General features: G+C 38.4%; 1 protein-coding gene across 1 annotated transcript; it reads right to left on the minus strand.

The window, feature by feature from the left end:
* Positions 1-3284: 3284 nt before the first annotated feature.
* Positions 3285-11147, minus strand: dhodh (dihydroorotate dehydrogenase). The gene is made up of 9 exons (XM_068573544.1): positions 11064-11147; positions 9438-9650; positions 9149-9348; positions 7795-7877; positions 7159-7346; positions 6343-6456; positions 5077-5230; positions 4826-4985; positions 3285-4253 (listed from the first exon to the last, which is right to left on the minus strand). The coding sequence occupies exons 1-9, from the start codon at positions 11079-11081 to the stop codon at positions 4127-4129; spliced, it is 1257 nt and encodes a 418-aa protein (XP_068429645.1). The 5' UTR covers positions 11082-11147; the 3' UTR covers positions 3285-4126.
* Between the last annotated feature and the right edge of the window lie 10143 nt (positions 11148-21290).

Genomic DNA, 21290 nt, shown 5'->3' on the forward strand with positions numbered 1-21290 from the left:
ACTAAGCATACAGAATGAACGTATAATAAGCTAAACAATTGTTTTAAACGCATGTATGAAAAACAGGAAGTTAGTAAGAGCATGCATAAATATGGATTATAAAATACTGCCACAGGCTATTGCTCAAGCAGATACAATTTTGAAGCTTATTACAGACGCAGCAAATATACATTAAGATGTGATAGTTATATTAAAATTCATATTAAAAGTGTTGACTCAGGGGCCGTGGATGGACGTAAAAAAACAGAAATGCTAAAGGTCGCATAGGTATAAAGTACTTTTTATATATTGGTATATAAATGATTGACATTTAATTATTGTGAATTTATTTACACATTGGCCCCTATACTTAAGAATGCTTCAAAAGTATGGTGAATATTATAGATAATACTTCATAAATACCAATAAGCACAGTAACGTTACCCTTTGAGGGTCCTTTCCCCCCACATAATTAAAAAAAAAGTATTTATAGTTTTTCCATCAATTTTATATTACTAAGTTCATTCCCAACAAGAAAAATGTAATACAATCATCAAAATAAAATAAAAACACGATAAGCATTAAGGAAAAACATTTCTGCCTATTTGGTTGACGTGACTTGCAGCCGTCATGCCTCCTCCGCCTCCTCATCGCGAACAAACACTTCAGACACCACCTGCTGCACTCCAAGTTACACAATCACGTCCCCTTGACATCAGCCTGACTGTTTTACCCTTATTTTAATAATTTGACAAGATTAGTCAAGGACCCTCCAACATTCAACGGCGTGACATTCCAACGTGTCCCTGGTCTACATGCTAAATACTATTTTAGTGTTAATTTGGATGGCGTAAGTGCTGTGGAAGATTGGATGCTACTAACAATGAGGAGTCTGGTAATGTTTGCTCTACTATGAGATGAAGGGCTACCAGCTGTTTTCCTTGATGAACAGCGTCACAATGTTCAGCACACAGAAACTCAAGTTCTTTAAAGCAGCTATATTTAACTTTCAGCGCATGAGCAGCAAACAACTATTTGCTATGTAAAGATGCAGTGTCTACCCGAGCAGAGTCACTGTCTGTGTGTGTTTTTCTTCTTCTCTTAAGAGCTTCTTCTTGCTTTGTTGACATATCCGGGGCGGCCTCGCATGCTTTTAGTGCATGTGAGTGCACAGTTTGTAAAGGCCCTATAAAAAATACACATGCACTGCACTGCATACAGTTGAAGAAAACCGAAAGATCTGCCTCAACAAAATGTTCAATTAAAACACCTTGCACACAACAAGCTCCTTTGGCAACTTTATTTAGAGTCAAAGCAGATACATCTACATCCCTTGAGCACTTGCAGATAAATCTTTTTTTTTTTCCTTTTCTCGTCACAGATTTGGTTTGTCTGTCTGGTAATTGTCTGTGAACAACCCTTTTCTGGTCCATCCACAGATTCTCAATGAGATTTAAGTCAGCATGGGACTCTGCAGGGCTTTCATTGGCACGATTCACACTGAATTGGTGTTTTATGGGCAACACACTCAGCTCGGCTTTTCACCAACGTTTTGTCTCTTGTTCTATGAAAAGTCTTTCACTGATTCCAGGCTGTGGCTTTTTTCTGGGGTGGTTTCCTTCCTTTAACATATAAAGGTTTTGGTAATCTCATATTATATTCATATTTATAATTAGGTCTGCTCATGTCCCAACATTGTCTAGCGCTACAAATATGACAACCAACACATTATGTTTTGTAAGGATTTACGTAACTCAACTGACGCTGTCAGATTTTCATTCAATACATTTGTAACAAAAATGTAAAGAATAAAAACCTGTGCTCAAATTTTTTATTGATAATGATATAAATGATAAATAAGTAACTTTTCAAATCAGGCCCATTAACAGTAAAACCATGGAAAGTAATAGTTAAGTCGATACAATACTTTGTTGTTTTATCTATGTAGTTATCTTATTTTTGTGTGCTGGGATTTTGTGTATTTATGTATCAGGCATAATTCTACATTGATATTGAACTGATAACAATTTAATTTGATTAAAAAAAACAATAAACTTTTGACCTGATGTTGCTGCTCATAAAAAGTCAGGGGATCAGTCATTAGGGCATTACGATTCCCCCTGAGGGAGACGTCAATGTCTGTACCAATAGCACTGAAATCCAAGATTTTACAAGATATTTTCCATCAGGATGCAAGATAACATCAGGGGATCATCAAGGTCACGAGGATTTTAAGACAGAAATTTCTCAGTGAGTAGACTTCATATCCATAAAAGTCTGTAGAACATTTTATGGCAATCCCTCCATTATTTAAGGTATTCAGTTTGCACCAAAATGTTGGACCGTACAGTATTGTGGAAAAACGGCAGTAGTGTCGAGACAATATTTGTAGGTTTAAATTTCCATCGATTCAACAATTTACAGGTTTTTGATATTGTTTAGAACTGAAATGTCTTTGGGTCTTGCACCGTTTGTCATATCAAACTAACAGTTTGAATTGATCAGCTCTGATAGCTTTAGCTTGTTTAAGGCAATGTGAATAAAACCATGTTAACTTTGCTTTGGTGACATGTTTTGCAAACCAATCTTACAGCGGCAGAATTTGTGCTTTACGTTCATTCCCTGCATGCCGTCTCTCTCCCTTTGCAGTCAAACAACTAAATAATTGGGTGAACGTCTTCCAAGATGATCTACAACCGGCGCTGACTTTCCTTTTCCTGGTAGCCTTCAGATTGTATCAAAGCAGGGTATGAATTGCATCTCTACGACAGATAAGTGTTGCCTCCTAGATATAATCAATGTCATATGAGGAAACTGCACATCTAAGTGGCCATCAGAGTCTAAATTGTGGTTGTCTGGAAGCCAGGCCTTGCCTCTCCTCCCCACTGTGACATCAGATATGAGATACACGCCAGTCTGGACTTGGCTTCAGGGAGAGGAAGGACAGGAGCTACCCGGCAGCTCACAGCTGATCCCTCGCAGTGTAACTGCCTTCAATCTGTAAGCAACGCGGTTTGTTCTGGGATTTGCAGGCCTTGTTGTGATCGGCTATGACGGCATCTGAATGTGTGCCGATGAGTGGAAAAAAACCTTAGGATAAAAATAAAAGAAACCGCCTTCACCACCATTGGAAGGCCATGAAGCCTAAATACCCACAGCTAGTGGGGGAGTGAGAGTTTAGCTGATTGAAGAGGACTTGAAGGGCTTTCTCTATCGCTCACAGGAACACATTGCAAAGTAGCAGAAGAAAAGTATCTGTAATCGTTGAAAAAATAAATAAATACTACAGCTTTTGCACAATGTAACCTTGTTTGTGTTATGTTTTTATTAAAGTTGTACCTTACAGCGCATTTTCCAGTATGTATGAATCATTCACCTCAACACGTGTTGTTCTCCACATACACACTGGAAACAAAACTGATTGTGCTGAAATCTAAAGGACGGCACAATGGACAAGTACATTCAGATTTAAGTACATTATTCCAAACCGGCAGAATGTGGATCTCTCCAAAAAGGTACGGGTCTTTCACCAGCTTCAAGGTCTTTTGTTGCAGGAAGAAAAGGATGGTTTAAACAGCTTGACGCTCACCAAAGTGTAGTGATAATCTCACTGGACAGTCACATGATAACTCAAGGATTACAAAAAGAAAATTCGTTACAATTCTTCCTCTGTGAAGCAGTAAAGTGTAAATCTTATCCTCATCTGACCAACAGATTTTGAGATATGTCAACGTACAAGTGAAAATGTCAATGTCAATCTGACGGTGGAAATACATTATATATATACCCAAATAACATCATGTCAGATTATTTTCTCAATAGTTTATATATGTTTGTGAGTTTTGTTGGTTTACACTTTGGTGTCAGGATGCACTTGACAAACACTTGTTGCTGTTACACTGTAACAAAGGATTATCGTCTGAAATAGTTCCAAACACACCTCAGCTTCTTAATACAACATCAAAGTTCAACTTCACCATAATGTTCAAGTAAAGATTTGATTACAGAAAATATAAACAGCTACCAGCTCAGACTATATTTCATCCTGAAATCAAGGCAGACGGCTGGACATTCGCAATAATTCAGGATTCACCACAGTTGAGGAGAAATGTTGAGGATAATCTGGCCTGATTGGAGGACATGGCAGCTACAGGTGCTGTGTGTGTACAGTGACATTCACCATCTCTTTGAGCAAGCTCTGCTCATGAGTCGACTTCTCTGCTCCCCTGTGATCTGCTCCAACGGCCTCTGATACACTGCTGAAACCTTGTTCTCTGTAAAAAAAAATTAAAAAAAATTAAATCAAGTTGTTAGAGTATTTGTATGGAGAATTAAAGGACATTTTTCCACAGTTGAAAGACTAAGAAATTGATGCACAATAGTAATATGCCCACAATTTCACCAACATTCCTGCCAAATACATGACTCATACATACATGATTGGGCTGATGCATAAACTCAAGAGTCAACTTTTTAAACAACACTGGAGGATAAATATGACTTACGCTAAAATGACTGTTGATGCACAAGCCAACAGCTTAACCAGGTTATCTGGACCCATTGATTTAGAGGCAAAACCAAAAGTGAGTGTATATCAAAACTACAGAAAAAAAAGATAAGTTTTACCGTTACATAAATTTTCTCAAACAATTTTGGATGGCCTGCTGACTTTTGAGCACTACATTCAAAGATTTCAGCAGCTCACTTAGTGAATGAAGTGTAAATTCCTAAAATAAAATAAAAAATTCATGTAATTGCTCAGAACCAAAAATCCCTGCATTTAAAAAGATTTACTCTGACTTTATGAAAGGAAAAACCTTTAAGTTTTATTCACAGTGATACTCACTTAAGAAGCTGTTCCAATTCTCGTTTGATCTTCGTCACGACCGGCGGACCCTGGTAAGTCAAAGCTGTGTAAAGCTGAACCAGTGAAGCACCGGCACGGATCTTATCCATGGCATCCTGCCCACTGGCCACGCCACCAATTCCAACGATTAGTACTTTACCTAAAATGATTATATCACAAGTATATTTCATGTGTACTTTCTTCAAACTCAGGTGATCGGAAATGGACAGAAAATGTTGGTAAAGGAGTACCTTTAGTGAGGTTGTACATCTCTCTCACAGTGCTAGTAGAGAGGTCTTTGAGAGGCTGGCCACTCAGACCACCGACCTCAGACTTATTTGAATCCTGAAGCGTTTCTGGTCTGGACACTGTGGTGTTAGTCACCATCAAACCATCCACTCCCAGCTGCAAACACCAAGGAAGGGACAGGGAGGGAGTTACACATATGTGCCTGCATCTCACGGAGCAGAACTAATGCATGTAGGCGACTATGCATGAAGACCTTGAATGTGAAATGTACTGTGACAACAAAAGAGAGACAGAATGCTGTTGAAATTGATTTCTTCAATTAAAAAACCCCACTCTGGATTTGTATTGAAGAACTAGTCAATTAGACAAGAGGAGGCAAATATGTTTAAATGTAAACTTCAATCAGTGCTCTGCTGAGGCTGACAGTTTGCCAGTTACATTAAAGAATAGGGATGCACAATTTATTAAATTAGTTAATAGGTTGTTTTTTTCTGTAAATAAAGCAACTTATATTGCATTTCTTGTCCGTAAAAAACTGTCCTTCAAACAAACAAAGCAAGCATATGGACTAAACCAATCAGATTAGACGTGATGAATGTAGTCAAAATAGTTTTTTTTATTATATTGGTTCTGGTGATTGACAGCTCCTACACAGCTGTCAATCACTGCTTGTGAACGAGTGTTGAAAACAGTACTAATGGAAACAAGTAATGCACTTTGTTTAGACATGCTATAGAAATAAAGTTTATTATTATATTATATTACTAAATGAGACTCGATGGTTGGTGGTTATTTGGACAACATGCATTATTAATGACCCGACGGGTTTGGGCTGGTCAAGTCAGGGCTGCACGGTGGTGTAGTGGCTAGCACCTTTTTCTCTTGTCAAAGTGGTTAAAATAGCTTTGTAGGTCGGTACACACATCCCGTGTGTGACCTCCTCCATGCCCTTAATAGTAAGATCAGGCTGCATTTTGCTTGAGGCAGCGATCTGTAGATTCCCGAGGAGAAACCTGAAATGTGCTGCTGCATTTTGTCAATACCCAAAATCAACATTCTGAAAAATTAGAATTAAAAATATTCCCATAAAGGATAAACTAGTCCATGGACACAAGAAACACAATCTTATTGGAAATAACGCTGCACACGCTCAAAAATAAACTCAGCACAGATTAAACATGAAAATAGTATTATTTGATTAGAATGAAATTTAATTTTTAAAAAAACAACACACAGTTAGGAAATAAAAAGGTTTCATAACTTCAAACCTCAGTGACGACATCAGCAATGTCTTGTTTGTCCTGGGAAGTGAGGTCAGGAGCGATCTTTACCAGGACCGGTAGTTTGCGTTCTCCCTGCATCGCATTACGCTCCTTCAACACCTGAGCAGATTGTAGATTGTATAAGAAAGTACGTCTAAGTAAGTCTTTGACTTGATGGATGACGAGTTCAACAACAAAAACACAGAATAGTAACATTGTTGAGAGAGAAACTTAACACCAGGTTGAAGCTGGAAGGCATTCCCTCGACAAATTAAGATGTCTTTCAAACCTAACGATGGGTTTAATAATAACACATGTGCAAACTAGCTATTTGCTAAAATGATTAAAATCGTCTTGTTTTTCTTTCACTGTGTCATACCCAAACCTCAGAGTCCTACCCAAACATCAGATGATCAATTAATCCAAAAAAGAAAGAAAGCAGTATTGCTTACTTTTTTATTGTTTTTTAAGGTGTCGGGCTAATTTGGCTCCAGGATATTGTCTTGTTATGTTAATTTATGCCAATGAGATTCAAGTTGTTTACTGAATAAAATAATGTGGCTTTGTGATTGATTAGTCTATTAGTAACACTAAGGCTTGCTTTTTTTCTCTACCAAATAATTTAGGCCATTTTCTGTCCATGACGGTGAGATTTTCTGTACATAACGGTGACTGAACGGCGACTTTCACTGATTACTATTATTCTTATTCTTTTTGAGGGGGATAGGGATTGCACTTAGGCCAAATTATGAAGTTTCATAGTTTATTTTGTCATGGATGGGTCCCAACACAAGGATTTAGTGAACATTAGCACAGTCTTACCGTATGTAGGAGCTGGCGGAGCTCAGCCTTCCCCTGTAGGTCCCGGAGACCTGGCGTATTGGGACTGCTGACATTGACCACCAGGTAGTCAGCCAGCGGGCCCAGCACTCTCACCCCCTCCAAGTAATCTGCCCCTGCGTCCTGGGACAGCTTGTTCTTCCCCAGGTTGACGCCCAGGGGAAGGCCAGCTATAAACACAGACACAGGCACGCAATCAAATGCAAATACACACACACAAACACACACACACACACACACACACACACACAAATAAGGAAAATTCAGACAAGCACAAATGCAGGCTGCATCATCAAACACATGACTCAACTGGGGCAGAGGCTGGTGATGAGCTAAATAGGCTGGAAGCAGGTATGGATCAGACACAAAGAAACATGAGACAAGGACAAGACAAGGTTGTTCAAATGGAATAAAAAAGTCTATTTAACCACATACCTAAGTTAGTATTTGTCTTCCCTGTTACCAACTTACATTAACTAGTCCAGAAAAGAAAACAGGATAGATTCATATCAGAATGAATATAGGAATAAACTGGAATGTAACTTATTTTTTTTAAATGGATAACTAAAAACAGAAGGAAAAATGGCCCACTGAAATCAGAAGTTGCTGCCTGCTAACCTTCACTTTGCTGTCGCTGTGCGTCTCTTCTGGCCTCGAGCCTCTGATGAGCTTCTGCCAAACCACAGCTGTTGAATCCATATCTGGTTTAAGAGAGCACCCACACCCACACCCACACACACACACACACACACACACACACACACACACATGAACGCACGCACAACCACAGGAATTTGGTCAAAAGCAAGTAGAAACTGTGTGATTGCATCTACGTGGGGAGGAAATGCCTTCCGGACACTCTGCACATTGAAGATGTTGGATTATTACTCATCGGGCATCAAATCTTTGCCTATCTTTGCCTATCTTTGCCTGTGTGCTAACAACCATGGATGAACTCTCAAGATAAAAGCGAGTTATTATAATGAGACATTTCTTGTTATAAAATAAAAAATGTTATCATTTTTGCCACACACATATATAGTTATAGTGATGAATCTGCAGGCGGGTTTACTCATATTTCCTGGTATATCTAGCGACATGATGCTGTATGAATGAAACACTGCAATTTGTCGGCGTGACAAGTCTTTACTGTAAATACTAATTAGGTAAATTAAACCCTATCTCAAGAGTATATTGTGGAAATACTGTGAATACTGTATACATTATATCTAACGAGGTGAGCAGCACAGTGAACCTCGATACTACAACATAAAAGCATCTACAGAATTGGAAATATTTGAATAAGATTGTTATAGGTATGTTGCAGTAACTCATAAATATAAATTACCAATTTCACTGTGAAAAATGAAAGAGAAAAACAGAAAAGAGCTGGTAAATAAAAGATGTCCTTCATTTAGCTCATTCAATACAGTGTTGCAAATTAAATCTGCGAGAAAACGCAAACCGATAAACTCTTATTCACACACAGCTTTAGAAATGTGAATCCTTTGGAAGCAAACCTGTAGGAAGCATAACCTCTTTAAAAATACTGAGCGACGTGAGAACAATATACACCAACGTTACTCTCCCGTGCGCTTATTTTCTGTCTTAAGGATTTTAACATAAACTAAGACTAGTATGACTCATTTACTGTTATATAAAGTCACATATAAAGTGACATAAAAAATGTATTTACCTACAGAACACGATTGATAAAAGTCATGAATTTTCTACAATAAAGCCAGCAACACAAAGTCAAAATCTACTTGGTCCATTGAGCGATAGTTTTACACAAATGCTATGTTTATAGTACCTAATAAAATGACAGCTAAGTGTTTCATAATATCAAAAAAATACTATAACATTGATTTCAACTATATCGCCCAGCCTAACACATTGTTACACTCAGTGTTGTTACACACATTCAGTTGGGCAAACCATTTACATTGTCTATTCCATATCAAAAACATACCTGTTAATGATTGCATGATCTGTAGTGAGTCGAAACACACGTGGTTTGGGGTTCCCCTCCTGAGGTTTGGGAGTGATTGTGCCGACTTCAACAAAGCCAAAACCCACCTTGTACAACCCGTCCACGGCCTCTCCGTGCTTGTCAAAACCCGCTGCAATCCCAATAGGGTTTCTAAACTTTAATCCCAGAACGTTCACCTCCTGTAGATGCATAGAAACAGAACAAAGTCTTAAGGTACTTTGGATTGAGGGGGAAATATTGGGAGCAAAAAGTGAGGTCATGCGCTTACCAATGATGCAGGGTCCTGGTAGCGGTTCAGAGGAACCAGACCCAGACCAATCATCTTTACTGCCAACACATGTGCCGTCTCTGCTCCCACAATCCTCTGCAGCAGGGGCATCAGCTGATTGGTATAGAAACGCTCATCTCCAACTGCAGTGAGGTAGGAGGCTAAGAGAAGGCTACCTGAGCCAATGATCTTCACTGCATCTTTTAACTGCTTCTGTTGACAAGTGCATGAACAAAAGTATAGATAAAAAATGTATTCAGAAGGACTCGCATCAGACATTAACTAATGTAAATACACAAAAAAACTTGTTTGCAGTAAAATAATTGTCACAATAACCTGATTTTGTTCACGTGTTTTGTTGGAAGGGCCTTTGCTGGTGCTTAAATCTGCATTAACTGATTTTTTTGGCAACTTCAGCAGAAAAAATGACAAACAACCATGACTCAATTCACAATAGGCCTTATCTACGAATGTTTTTGGTCATTTCCACATCACCTTGTATTACTTGAATAGGTAGAGCAGCCATTTAGAAGAGACGTCTCTTCTTTGTTTTATACACACGTTGTTGAAAACATATACTCATGTAAAATACTTAAATTAAACCAAATAGATACATTCAGGCAGAGTTAAAAAATGTTTCCTTTTTACCCCCTCTCACCAGTAAATTAAACAGACTGTACAATAGCATTTCATATTAGATTCCCTTGTGTGGCTCAGAGGTATTATGCAGATATAAATGGTTATTAGAAGATTAGAGAAGAAATCCAGCAAATGTATTTAGTGAATAGTAATAAAATCTGCTTTGACTAATAGACGGTGGTGAACCACGGTGTTGGGAGGTAATTCTCTCGACTAATAATCTTTTGAAGAGTTATAAACATTCACAATAATTGAAGACACCAGACCAATGTGGATGGAAGAAGGCTGGACAAGGAATTTTAAGATTTAGCCTGTTAGATTAAAGCATTCATTAATTCACAGTCAGTGTTTTGGACTCAACATCTGGACAAAACAGATATAAATGTGCATGGCTAACTGACATGTATAGTTTGTGATGTGTAATGCCATAACTCAGTAAGGTGGGTAAAGAAAATATGGTCGTATGGAACTGATCAGTTGATTCATATTCTGTATTAAATCTGAAATATACAAAGGGTATTAGCTTCTTAAGTGTAGTGGTGTAGAAGTGTAGAGCAGCAAAAGATGGAAACACTCAAGTACAAGTACAGTATTAAATGATTAGGAGTGCAATACCGAAAATGTAGCCCTAATACATTTCACCAGTGTTGATAGAAGTAGGCGAACCTTACTCTTTGGAGGAGACTATACTATTTCGTTACATTGCCAACATGTTACAGTATCTCAAACACATAAGCCAAAACATTATATCTTTGAGCAGCTGTCTTACAACCGAGGTCAAACGGAGCTATTAGCAAAGACAACACGCGTGTGTGTCCGTCTGCAAAAAGGCAGCAAAGCGAACCTGCACCGTTTCCTGGTTCAACGTGACTCACAGGCGGAGCAACCGAGCGAGCAAACAGTAACTATCACAGACAGTTTCATGACGTGGGTTGAAATATGTCATGATACAAACAGGGATATTCCATACATTGCCTCGGAAATTACCTTCATATGTCCCGCCATGGACGCAGTTATGTCATTGCATTAAAGGGCATTGGATGGTTTTCCTAACATGTTACACAAACACACGCGGCAGCGGCTTCCTCCGCATTGTCTCGCGATATTTCAATCCTGGGTTCAGTGAAAAGTGGAGCGAGAATAGGAGACGCGCGCATGTTTAGAGTGATTTAGGATGATACAATATTTGTTTTAAAGAAATCCTTACCTTTTTTTGATACTACTGTGTGTTTTTCATGTTAAGTTAAAGTGTGTCCTTGGTCATTATGGAAAGTTCAGCTTGTATGACCTTTGACGATAGGAACGTCACTTTGCATCTTGTTTGAGTGTCAGAAGTGATTTTCTTAATGTAATGAAAACCTATGCAGAGCATTTTCTGGAGAAAACTCTCTGATTTACATATGACAGACAAAGTGATCTTGCTCAGGTCCAGCCACAGTTTCCGCAGTATGTGCTTCAGCTCTTCAAAATACAATAGCTATGGGCACGTTACTCCGAACCTCTGTCTTTTTGTGGATTTCAGTTGGATTTCTATCTTTAATGGAAAGGTCTGAGGCCCTTACAGGCAAGACCTTGCCCGCACTGTGTGAATTTGTTTTCAGAGATGTCTGTTTTGAGTTTGTTGAGGGATCTGAAACCTGGTCCCAAGCCAGAAGTAGCTGTGAGAAGCAAGAAGGGGAGCTCCTGAAGGTGATGAACAGTGCGATCAAATTGTTCCTAAAGAACACCAACAAAGGAGGAAACACCAGCAATGTCTCCTGGTGGCTGGGAGAGGGGGTCCAAGGGCAGAACAAGGTACCCATCATAAGTGAGTTAAACACACACACATTTCTCTTTTGGGTATTATTTTTTTATTATGTATATATATATATATATATATATATATATATATATATATATATATATATATATATATATATATATGTATATATATATATATATATATATATATATATATATATATATATATATATATATATATATATATATATATATATATATATATATATATATATGTAGACATGATGTGTAGACATATATGTGTGTGTGTGTGTGTGTGTGTGTGTGTGTGTGTGTGTCAGAAAATAATCTCTCAAACAACAATTAAACCATACAAAATCAGTACTTGAGAGATTCGGGAATATAAAACGATGTGTAACTTGCTATTTAAAAAAAAAAAAAATTTGGTTCATCCAGACAGCGCCAGACCAATATGTCTAAACTGCGTCATTGACTTGACTTGAGGGAAGTTTGACTGAAAGATATTGATCCCTCGCCCGTGAGCTTGTCCCTTTGAGTACGTATGTTGTTTGAATCTATTTTTGTGCTAGAAATTAGGCCATTAACAAAAAATGTCCGAGCAACAGTGTTGATAATTGATGAATCAGGGTTTTCATCTTTCAGCTTCTAAAATATGAGAATTAGCTGAATTTTGATCTTTTATTATATCAAGAAAAATAAATACATTTTAGTGTCATTGTTTCGCCCGCACACTGGGCTCTGGCAAACTGTTACTGATGTGCCATTTTCAACTATGATTGACAAGTCTGAATTCCTGAGAGATTAATTGAGAGTTGTTGATCTTATTGTTGTTGTCTTTACTAAGTAACTTAAGGCAATTGTAACTCAAACAATGTGCAGAAAAATGAAGAGCTCCTAATGTGTGTGTGTGTGTGTGTGTGTGTGTGTGTGTGTGTGTGTGTGTGTGTGTGTGTGTGTGTGTGTGTGTGTGTGTGTGTGTGTGTGTGTTTATGTACACACACTTCTTTTTGTTTTGCGAAACAGAAAAAGCCGACATTTCAGAGGACTATTGCACATACGTGAAGCTGGATCCTTTTCAGCTCCTAACTTCTGACTGTAACCAAAGACGAGGCTTCCTCTGCACCCACAGTATGCATCAACAGCTTCCTAATCACTGCTTTAACTTTTCCTTTGTTTCCTTTTTCACTCATATTCACAACAACTGAGTTTATTAGTTTTCTTTTTTAAATTTCACTTTATATGCAATATGCAGATTGTTAAAAGTGTAATTCTTGTTTTAAAGATGTGTCCAAGTCTTCGTCAAACTCGAAGGTAAGACACATTACACACTCGGTAAAACGGTGTATAAACATCCAGACTCACATGTTGCTTTTGTTTACATTTCCTTTGCAGAACACGATGGTGCCCAGTCTTGCAACCAGATCTCGTAAATTGAATTAAAACATTAAGTTTTATCAATTCAATCAACAATGAAATTTGGGAATAGAACAGCCATGCAACTGAGTTTGTGTTTCTTTCTCTGTACTTTTAAAACGTACTCGGATTTCAGGACCCAAAAGGGATGCAGAGCTCATGGCTATGTACGTTGCAGACATCAAGAAACTTCTCCTGGTGAGAGATGCCTTATTTATTTCACATGACCAATAAATCACAAAAGGCATTGAATAGGAAAAGAAGTAAATTCGACATCAAAGTTCACAAGTGGTGTTTTTCTGAGACAGGAAGCAGATAAAGAACTACTGCGGATGGAAATCACAGTAGGAGAGCCAACAGACAAAAGCAGGGTGAGTACCTACACTCTAGAAAGTGTGTTGTATAATATTATTGTTGCTGTTGCATCATTCACCTTTTTAATGCTGACAGTGTATCGTGGAACAATAAATGAAAGTCTGTTTTCCCGTTCACAGGACGAATTCATTAAATATTTGTTGAATGGAACAAAACAACTGACTCCAGCATTTGCTTCACAAAACAACGACACCATCAATCACATCATCAACTGTAGCACAGGCATCCTCCATCTCTCAATGAACAAATGTGACGTCGAGGATAAGCCAAACCCTAAAGTACGTACTGCACTGAACTGTCATTATGCTGTTACAATCCGGTGATGTTGCATTTACTTCCCTCTCCAGTCTTTGTTTGAGGATATCTTTGAGATTTTTCGGACAATCTCACTGCTGCTTGGCGACACACCCAATATAGTCATCAAGCACTCAATAGGCACCTTCTATCAGAAAAGGTAAGTTTTTTTTTTCAGAGAATAGCTTATCTGATATTGCTTTCAAACACCGTTGCAACTTTTCTTTCATTTTTAACTATTCATAAATATGTTAGTAAGTATATATATATATATATATATATATATATATATATATATATATATATATATATATATATATATATATATATATATATATATATATGAACGGCTCTATATTATTTTCCAAATGTTATTTCTCTTCTCCAAGATACACACAAACTGATCTCAGCAACGCAGTGCTCGGTTCAGAAAAAGATGGTGAATTTGTCAAACTCCCCTCATATGCAGCACTTGGGCCTCAGCTTGACAAATACAACCAAATCACCACTCAGGTCTGTGTGGTATCATCATGTGTATGTGTGCCTGCACCTTTATTTTGGTAATTTGCAGCCTCTCAACAGAGCTTTTCTCCCTTTTAGCTGTCTTCGTTCTCAAAGAATCCCCATCCGTCTGACAACAACATCTCAGGAACTGTATGCAGCGTTGTACTGAGTCATGGAAGTGAAAACATAAAGCTGACCAAACTTACAGAGATGATACAGGTACAACCAGCTGGAGTTGGGTTACACATTGGGGAGAAAAAGTGGTACATATACTGCAACTAAAAAGAAAATGTTTTATTGGGTCACGCATATAAATATATTCACTTTCAGGGGAAGTTTTCAAATGATACAACACAAAGTCAGAAACTTACATCAATCATATATGAACAATTAAGTATCAGATTATCAACCCTTCTAAGACAATTATGCATATTGCTAATTAAGTAAATTCTGATCATAACTAGATTTATCATGTGAATACTTCTCTTCTCCTCTTCTTTTTTTCCTTTTCTTGGATAATCAACTCACATAGATCATCGTTGTATACACAGTCATGAAAAAACTCACTCTCTCACAGAGTTTACAAAACTATGAATATATGAATAAATGCTATATTTTATATAGATATATGTACACAGTCATTTGAATAGTAATACTAATTTGCTTTCTGGGGTTTTTCCAGATCTTTTTGCCTCGTCCATATGCTAGAAAACAGATGAACACCACTATTGTGTTGGAAAAAAACACAAAAGCTCTGACTGTATTCAACATCTCCGACCCCAAGATGACCATCTTCCTTACCGTGGTACCCAGTACTAATGTGTCATTAAATCTGGTTTTAGCAGAAGGATCACCTCCTAACGATACATATTTCAACAAAACGACCACTTTGAACGAAACAGGTAACTGTGAATAGAAGCAGGCACTACCGCTGTAAAGTCATTGAGTTTAGTCGTCATCTGTAATACTGTGCGGCAATAGGACCACTCTGATAAAGATGGGTGTAATAACAACACAAAATAGTAACGGTAACGTTCTACCCTGGTTTGCTTTGTGCTCACACTTCTTCTGTGCATTATTAATATATCAGTCAGACTATGCTTTATATCTCTATTGGCTCTTGGATTAGGAAGTCATAGAATGGTATATTTATGCAACAGGAGGCTATCGTTGGATGATAACCCCAGAGATGTTACAGCAGACTCCTGGAGTCTGGTATGTTTCCAGCATCCCTAATTCTTGGGAGCCAAACCTGACGCTGACAATCACTTCCTTTATAAGCAAGTGCTTTTTCTGGAACATAACGAGGGAGACATGGAGCACTGATGGCTGCCAGGTGAGTTTCTGACAAAATTGGTTGTATTCTTTTGACTCTGCATGTACAACAGTGTTACATATCACACAGTGATGGGCTGTCTTTGTCTCAGGTGGGGGACAGAAGCACTCCACAGCTCACGCAGTGCCTGTGTAACCACCTCACTCTCTTTGGGAGCTCCTTCTTTGTCATGCCAAACTATGTGGACCTATCTCGCACGTCAGAGTTATTTGCCACCGTGTCTGAGAACTTTGTGGTTCTGGCACTGGTGTGTACTTTCTATGGGCTCTACCTGGCCACTCTGCTGTGGGCCTGCTATGCTGACCGCAGAGCACGCTCTAAGGTCAGTCTGGAGTGATCCAGAGGTTGTTTAGAAACTCATCTTTTCATATTCATTCCACTGTCCAAACACAGCAATGTATGCCAACACATCTATACCATGCACCATATTTGTTTTATGTTGGACCATCAGAGGAAGATGACTCTGCCGGAAGACAACCACCCAGGAGCTCAGTACAACTATCTGATCGGTGTCCAAACTGGCCAACGCAAGAATGCTGGGACTTCTGCCAATGTAAGAGTCGTCTTTCTTTGACAGAATTATAGTTTGTTTCTTATTGATGTTTCTCACAGAGAATTTAAATAACTCATAGAATAATGTTTTTACTCATTGTACCATATATATCTAGGCTTAAAGTACCATACTGCGTGTTTAAGGCTGTTTACAACAAATGGTGTATACAGTATATTCCGTTTTTCAAAATTACAAATACAAGATTTGCCTCGGAGGGCTTTACAACATGTACACATAACATCCCTGCCCCAGGACCTCACATCGGATCAGAAAATAAAGATAGTAAAATTCCTTTTACTTTTGCAGGGCCAGCTTCAGTCAGCCACAGAGCCATTGTAAAGAATAATTTGAACTTAGTAATTTAAACTTCCCAAAAGGACAGGTTTTCAATTTCAAAGTATGTTTTGAAACAATAGTAAAATGTTTTTATGAACAATAGTCAGTATAAGGGGAATTATTACTGCAAGCAAAACCTGTTGCAATAGCCTGACTATTGTTTTCAGACTGACTTAAAATTCTGATCCACAACCATCCAAATAGGGGACCCAGCCACTTACAGTAATAGCCACTATAAAATGAGGAAATACCTGAATGTGAATATAGATAGATAGATAGATAGATAGATAGATAGATAGATAGATAGATAGATAGATAGATAGATAGATAGATAGATAGATAGATATGTAGATAGATAGATACTTTATTAATCCCCAAGGGAAAACGTGTTGTCGTAGTGGCGTAATGGAGTTTGATTTCATTAAATTCTTGAGAATCCTAACGTTAAATGTTAAAGAACAAGAATTAATGAAAACCAGTCAAAATGAAAAAAAAAAACGTAGTATAAATCTATGGTTTGCTTCAGCAAATGGTCATGAGTTTTGTCTAGTATACGCGCACAATTTGTTGTAGGCTTGCTAAAATATGACATTATAGTCTTGTGGTTCTAAGCACAATCTTGGCTCGGGTCACTGATGTGTGAACCTAGTGCTGTTACATCCGTTCATTGTGCTGTCCTGTAGGTGACATTGAAGCTGATTGGCTCAGAGGGCGAGAGTGGCACGTACAACCTCACAGACCCTGACAAGCCTGTGTTTGAGAGAGGAGCTTTTGATATCTTCCTGGTGGCCACACCCTTCCCACTGGGTGATGTGCAAAGCCTCATGCTGCAGCACGACAACTCTGGAGCTCACCCATCATGGTACTAATGAACACATTTAGTGACACTCCAGATCAGGACACAGACACACAGAAATGCTTACTTTCCAAAGTTGTGAAAATGTCTAAAAGTGGCATGGTTTGTTCAGAAACCAATATAAATGAAGTTTGAATGCAGCTTTATGTCATTTTTAGGTTGTACCATGACATGTTTACATAGTGGTGTGTTTCTTAATGCTTGGATTGATTTAACTCTACACTGAAATGTAGATAAGTGATGTATGGCAGGGTAAAGTTGCAAACACACGCACACAACTCTAACAGCCCCGCTGTTAGAGTTGTGTGCAGGTAGGGCTTATTGCCTCTCTGCAGGACAGCTGGCTTCTTCATTGTGACACTTTGAAATGTCAGACCTGTCTCTTCTTGTTATCACTTCTCACTAAATACCATTTTCAATGGACTGTACTCATGCGCACACACACGCACGCACACGCGCGCGCGCACACACACACACACACACACACACACACACACACACATATACACACACAGGCTTGTCATAAAGAATCACACTAAATGCTTTGGCCGATATACAATACTATATATCCTGATACGATACTGTAAGTGACAGAATATCAGACGTTCCTTGATATTGTCTTTGACCACAAGTAAGATATATCTGCGCACAGTGAGTGGCAAATAGAAACTTCAAAGTAAAATACACAACATATGTATTATGGTGATATAAATTATTTCCTTTTGTTTTGTCCTGTTTGCAAAGTTGCTAAGTGTAGCTGAAATATTACACAACATTTGCCTAAAATTACTAAGGTCAATGTGTAATGGTGTTTTATAAATTCCCGTGTATTAAGGTATATTAACAAGGTGACCATACAAGACCTCCAAACACGAAAGGTGTTTCACTTCTTTTGTGACTATTGGCTGACTTCTGAGCGTGGAGACAACATGACCAAGAAAACCTTGAATGCTGCAAAGAGCAACGAGATTGCCAGCTTCAGGTCAGACCACTTCACACAGCTGAAATAAACCTACTCAGCTCCGGAGGATTTCTTATTACAGCTGTACTTTTTTCTCTGTCAGGAATATTTTCCAGAGCAGAACATTCACTGGCTTCAGGGATGAGCACATCTGGGTTTCCATCGTGGATCCGCCCTCACGTAGTCCATTCACTCGTGCCCAGAGGGTCTCCTGCTGCATGAGCCTGCTGCTCTGCACCATGGCCATCAATATTGCCTTCTGGAACATTCCTACAGATGAAGACTCGGCAATACTCTTCTCAATTGGTGATGAATTGTGCAGTCTTTAATTATTTTAGCTGGCACTTAGAGCAAAATTTAATTCAAGAGGGAACTATAATCTGTATGTTAATTTAATCAGTGTGGTTGTTGGTTGATAATACTAGTCGTCTAAAGAATTTTCTAGAATACAAGGCCACTTACGCAACATATCCACAGTTGAATAAGTAAGTTATTGTATCACAAAAAAAATCAAACAAACATCTCAAATGTAATATAATGAGAGGTCGTCTTTAAGTCTCAAAGTTTAGGATGAAAGGTCAAATGCTGTCCTTCAATCAGAGGATCGGCGGTTCGATCCCTAGCTCCACTAGTCCATGTCGCTGTGTCCTTGGGCAAGACATTTCTCCACAAATTGCTCCCGTAGCTGTGCCGACAGTGTATGACTGTGTGGGAATGTTAATTAGCCCTGATGGGCAGGTGGCATCTTAGCCCCTCCCATTGGTGCATGAATGGGTGTGAATGGTTGAATAATGATATGTAGTGTTATAGAGCTTTGAGTGGTCGGAAGACTAGAACAAAGCACGTAACAAATACAGGTCTATTTACCATTAAAGATGATGTGAAATTATATAAACAAATTGAAGACTAGCCTTTATGTTGCACTAGTTGCCAAGAAAATGAATGGATGTTAAATATTCAAATAGAAATACAATTCAGCATCTGATTTTAACATAGCAAATGTAATTTGATTTGAGGGAAATGATTACTATATTTTCTAAACAATACATAATCTAGCGGTACAAGAAGCAGCACAGGAAGAAAGAACCCAAAGTGAGACAAAGATGAGCCGATAGGGAGAAAATAAATACTTTAATTAAGTAAAACGTTGACAATCCGAGAGTAAAAAATAACAGCTGACAGGTTACAGGTGAACAAAAGTCCATGCAAAGACGAAGGATGAAATGACAAAGAACAAAGCTACTGGGGTGGTCTTTTCAAGGGAGGCGAGAACAGATGAGCAGGTGGCGAGGTTAACGCAACATTAATGAGTGACAGTTAAAACTGATCAGGACATGACAGGTGGAACAAATTTATAAAAAAATTAAATTAAACATGACATATCAGCGGGTAACTTCAAAATACAACAAATTGAACAAAGAGACCATGCCATGTGAACCTGAATTTGGATTCAGTTTTATCTGTAAAAAGATATTCCACAAGACATTATGTAAACGTTGTGTCTAAATATGCAGCACCAAAGTCAGCCTACACTGCTAATTATTTAAATTTTTGCCTTTGCTTCCTAAGATGAATACAATCTTTACAAGAACAGAGGACATATAATAACACACTGTTGAAGCTCAGTATTGAGGAGAAAACTGCAAATGTCAATATTGCCGGTAGATAATTGTACTGCCTGTGGATGTCCACAAACTGCAGATCTAAACTGCTGCTCCTGTTTTAGTTCTCTCGAGAAAAATCCACAGGTTGGCATGGGGACAGTCATCTCCATTCGCAGTGAGGAAGGAGGCAAACGGAAAGCTACCTGAGCAGATGACCTTCAATGTGCCTTGTAGCTGCATGGTGATGACTATATAAAACTGTCTTGAAAGGACTCACATCAGACAATAAAAACTGAGAATAGTTCAATAAAACAGTCATGATGTTTGCTCAATTTTACACTAATCTGAGTTTGTAGACAGTGTTTGTTTTTTTCAATGATATACATTTCTAGAAAGGGTGATAACGTCCGATGGAGTCTTATTTCTGGTCACCTGATGAATCTTATTCACGCTGTTTGGCTCTCTAACAATGGAAATATCTTCTGAAAGCTTCACCAGCGAGTTGCTAACTTTGTCTCTGTGCTGTTTCATTGTTGGGCAGCAGCGCATTGCTTTATCAGAACTGTAAGGAGGTTTAAGAGAGCCATACGACCAATTCAGTTGCTTCTCATCGCCAACTGACGCTGTCCATGTTTTTGTTTTGTCTCTCCAGGTTCTTTGGAAATCACTTTGCAGGAGCTCATGGTGGGGATACAGAGTGGTCTTCTCATGTTTCCAATCAACATCCTCATCATCACCATCTTCAGAAGCATCAGACCTCGCGTGATATCAAAATCTAAAAAAGGAGACTCTGAGGAGAGCTTGAGACCCCCGGCAGTGACCGTTGCAGCTATTCTGAAGGTGTGTTGCATGACCTAATTTCTATGAATGTGAGTGTGCAATTAATGAATTACACTTGCCTTATCACTGACCTTATCAACCCACTTACTGTCAGTGCTTCATGGCTTTGACTTTGGAGGACCTTTTACTTTGAAAATAGGTATTATGTTGCATGTGTTTGATCAAGCATTGTACATGTTGTGCATCCCTCGGATATCCCCAGGATACAGAGCAGGTGATTTCTTCTATGAGCAGTAGTCCCAGGAACAAGATGTCAGAGATGCACAGACTGGAGTCCACCACTGACCTCTGCCGTGCCTTGGACCAGCTGCATGAATTCATCCAGCTTATGCAAGGTAGTTTTTTATTTTGTTGTTTGTTTGTTTGTTTATTTTTTTCAAA

This window comes from Clinocottus analis, unplaced genomic scaffold (genome assembly GCF_023055335.1).
Source record: "Clinocottus analis isolate CAN_PGR_092001 unplaced genomic scaffold, fCliAna1.0.p SCAF_1, whole genome shotgun sequence".
Classification (NCBI taxonomy): domain Eukaryota; kingdom Metazoa; phylum Chordata; class Actinopteri; order Perciformes; family Cottidae; genus Clinocottus; species Clinocottus analis.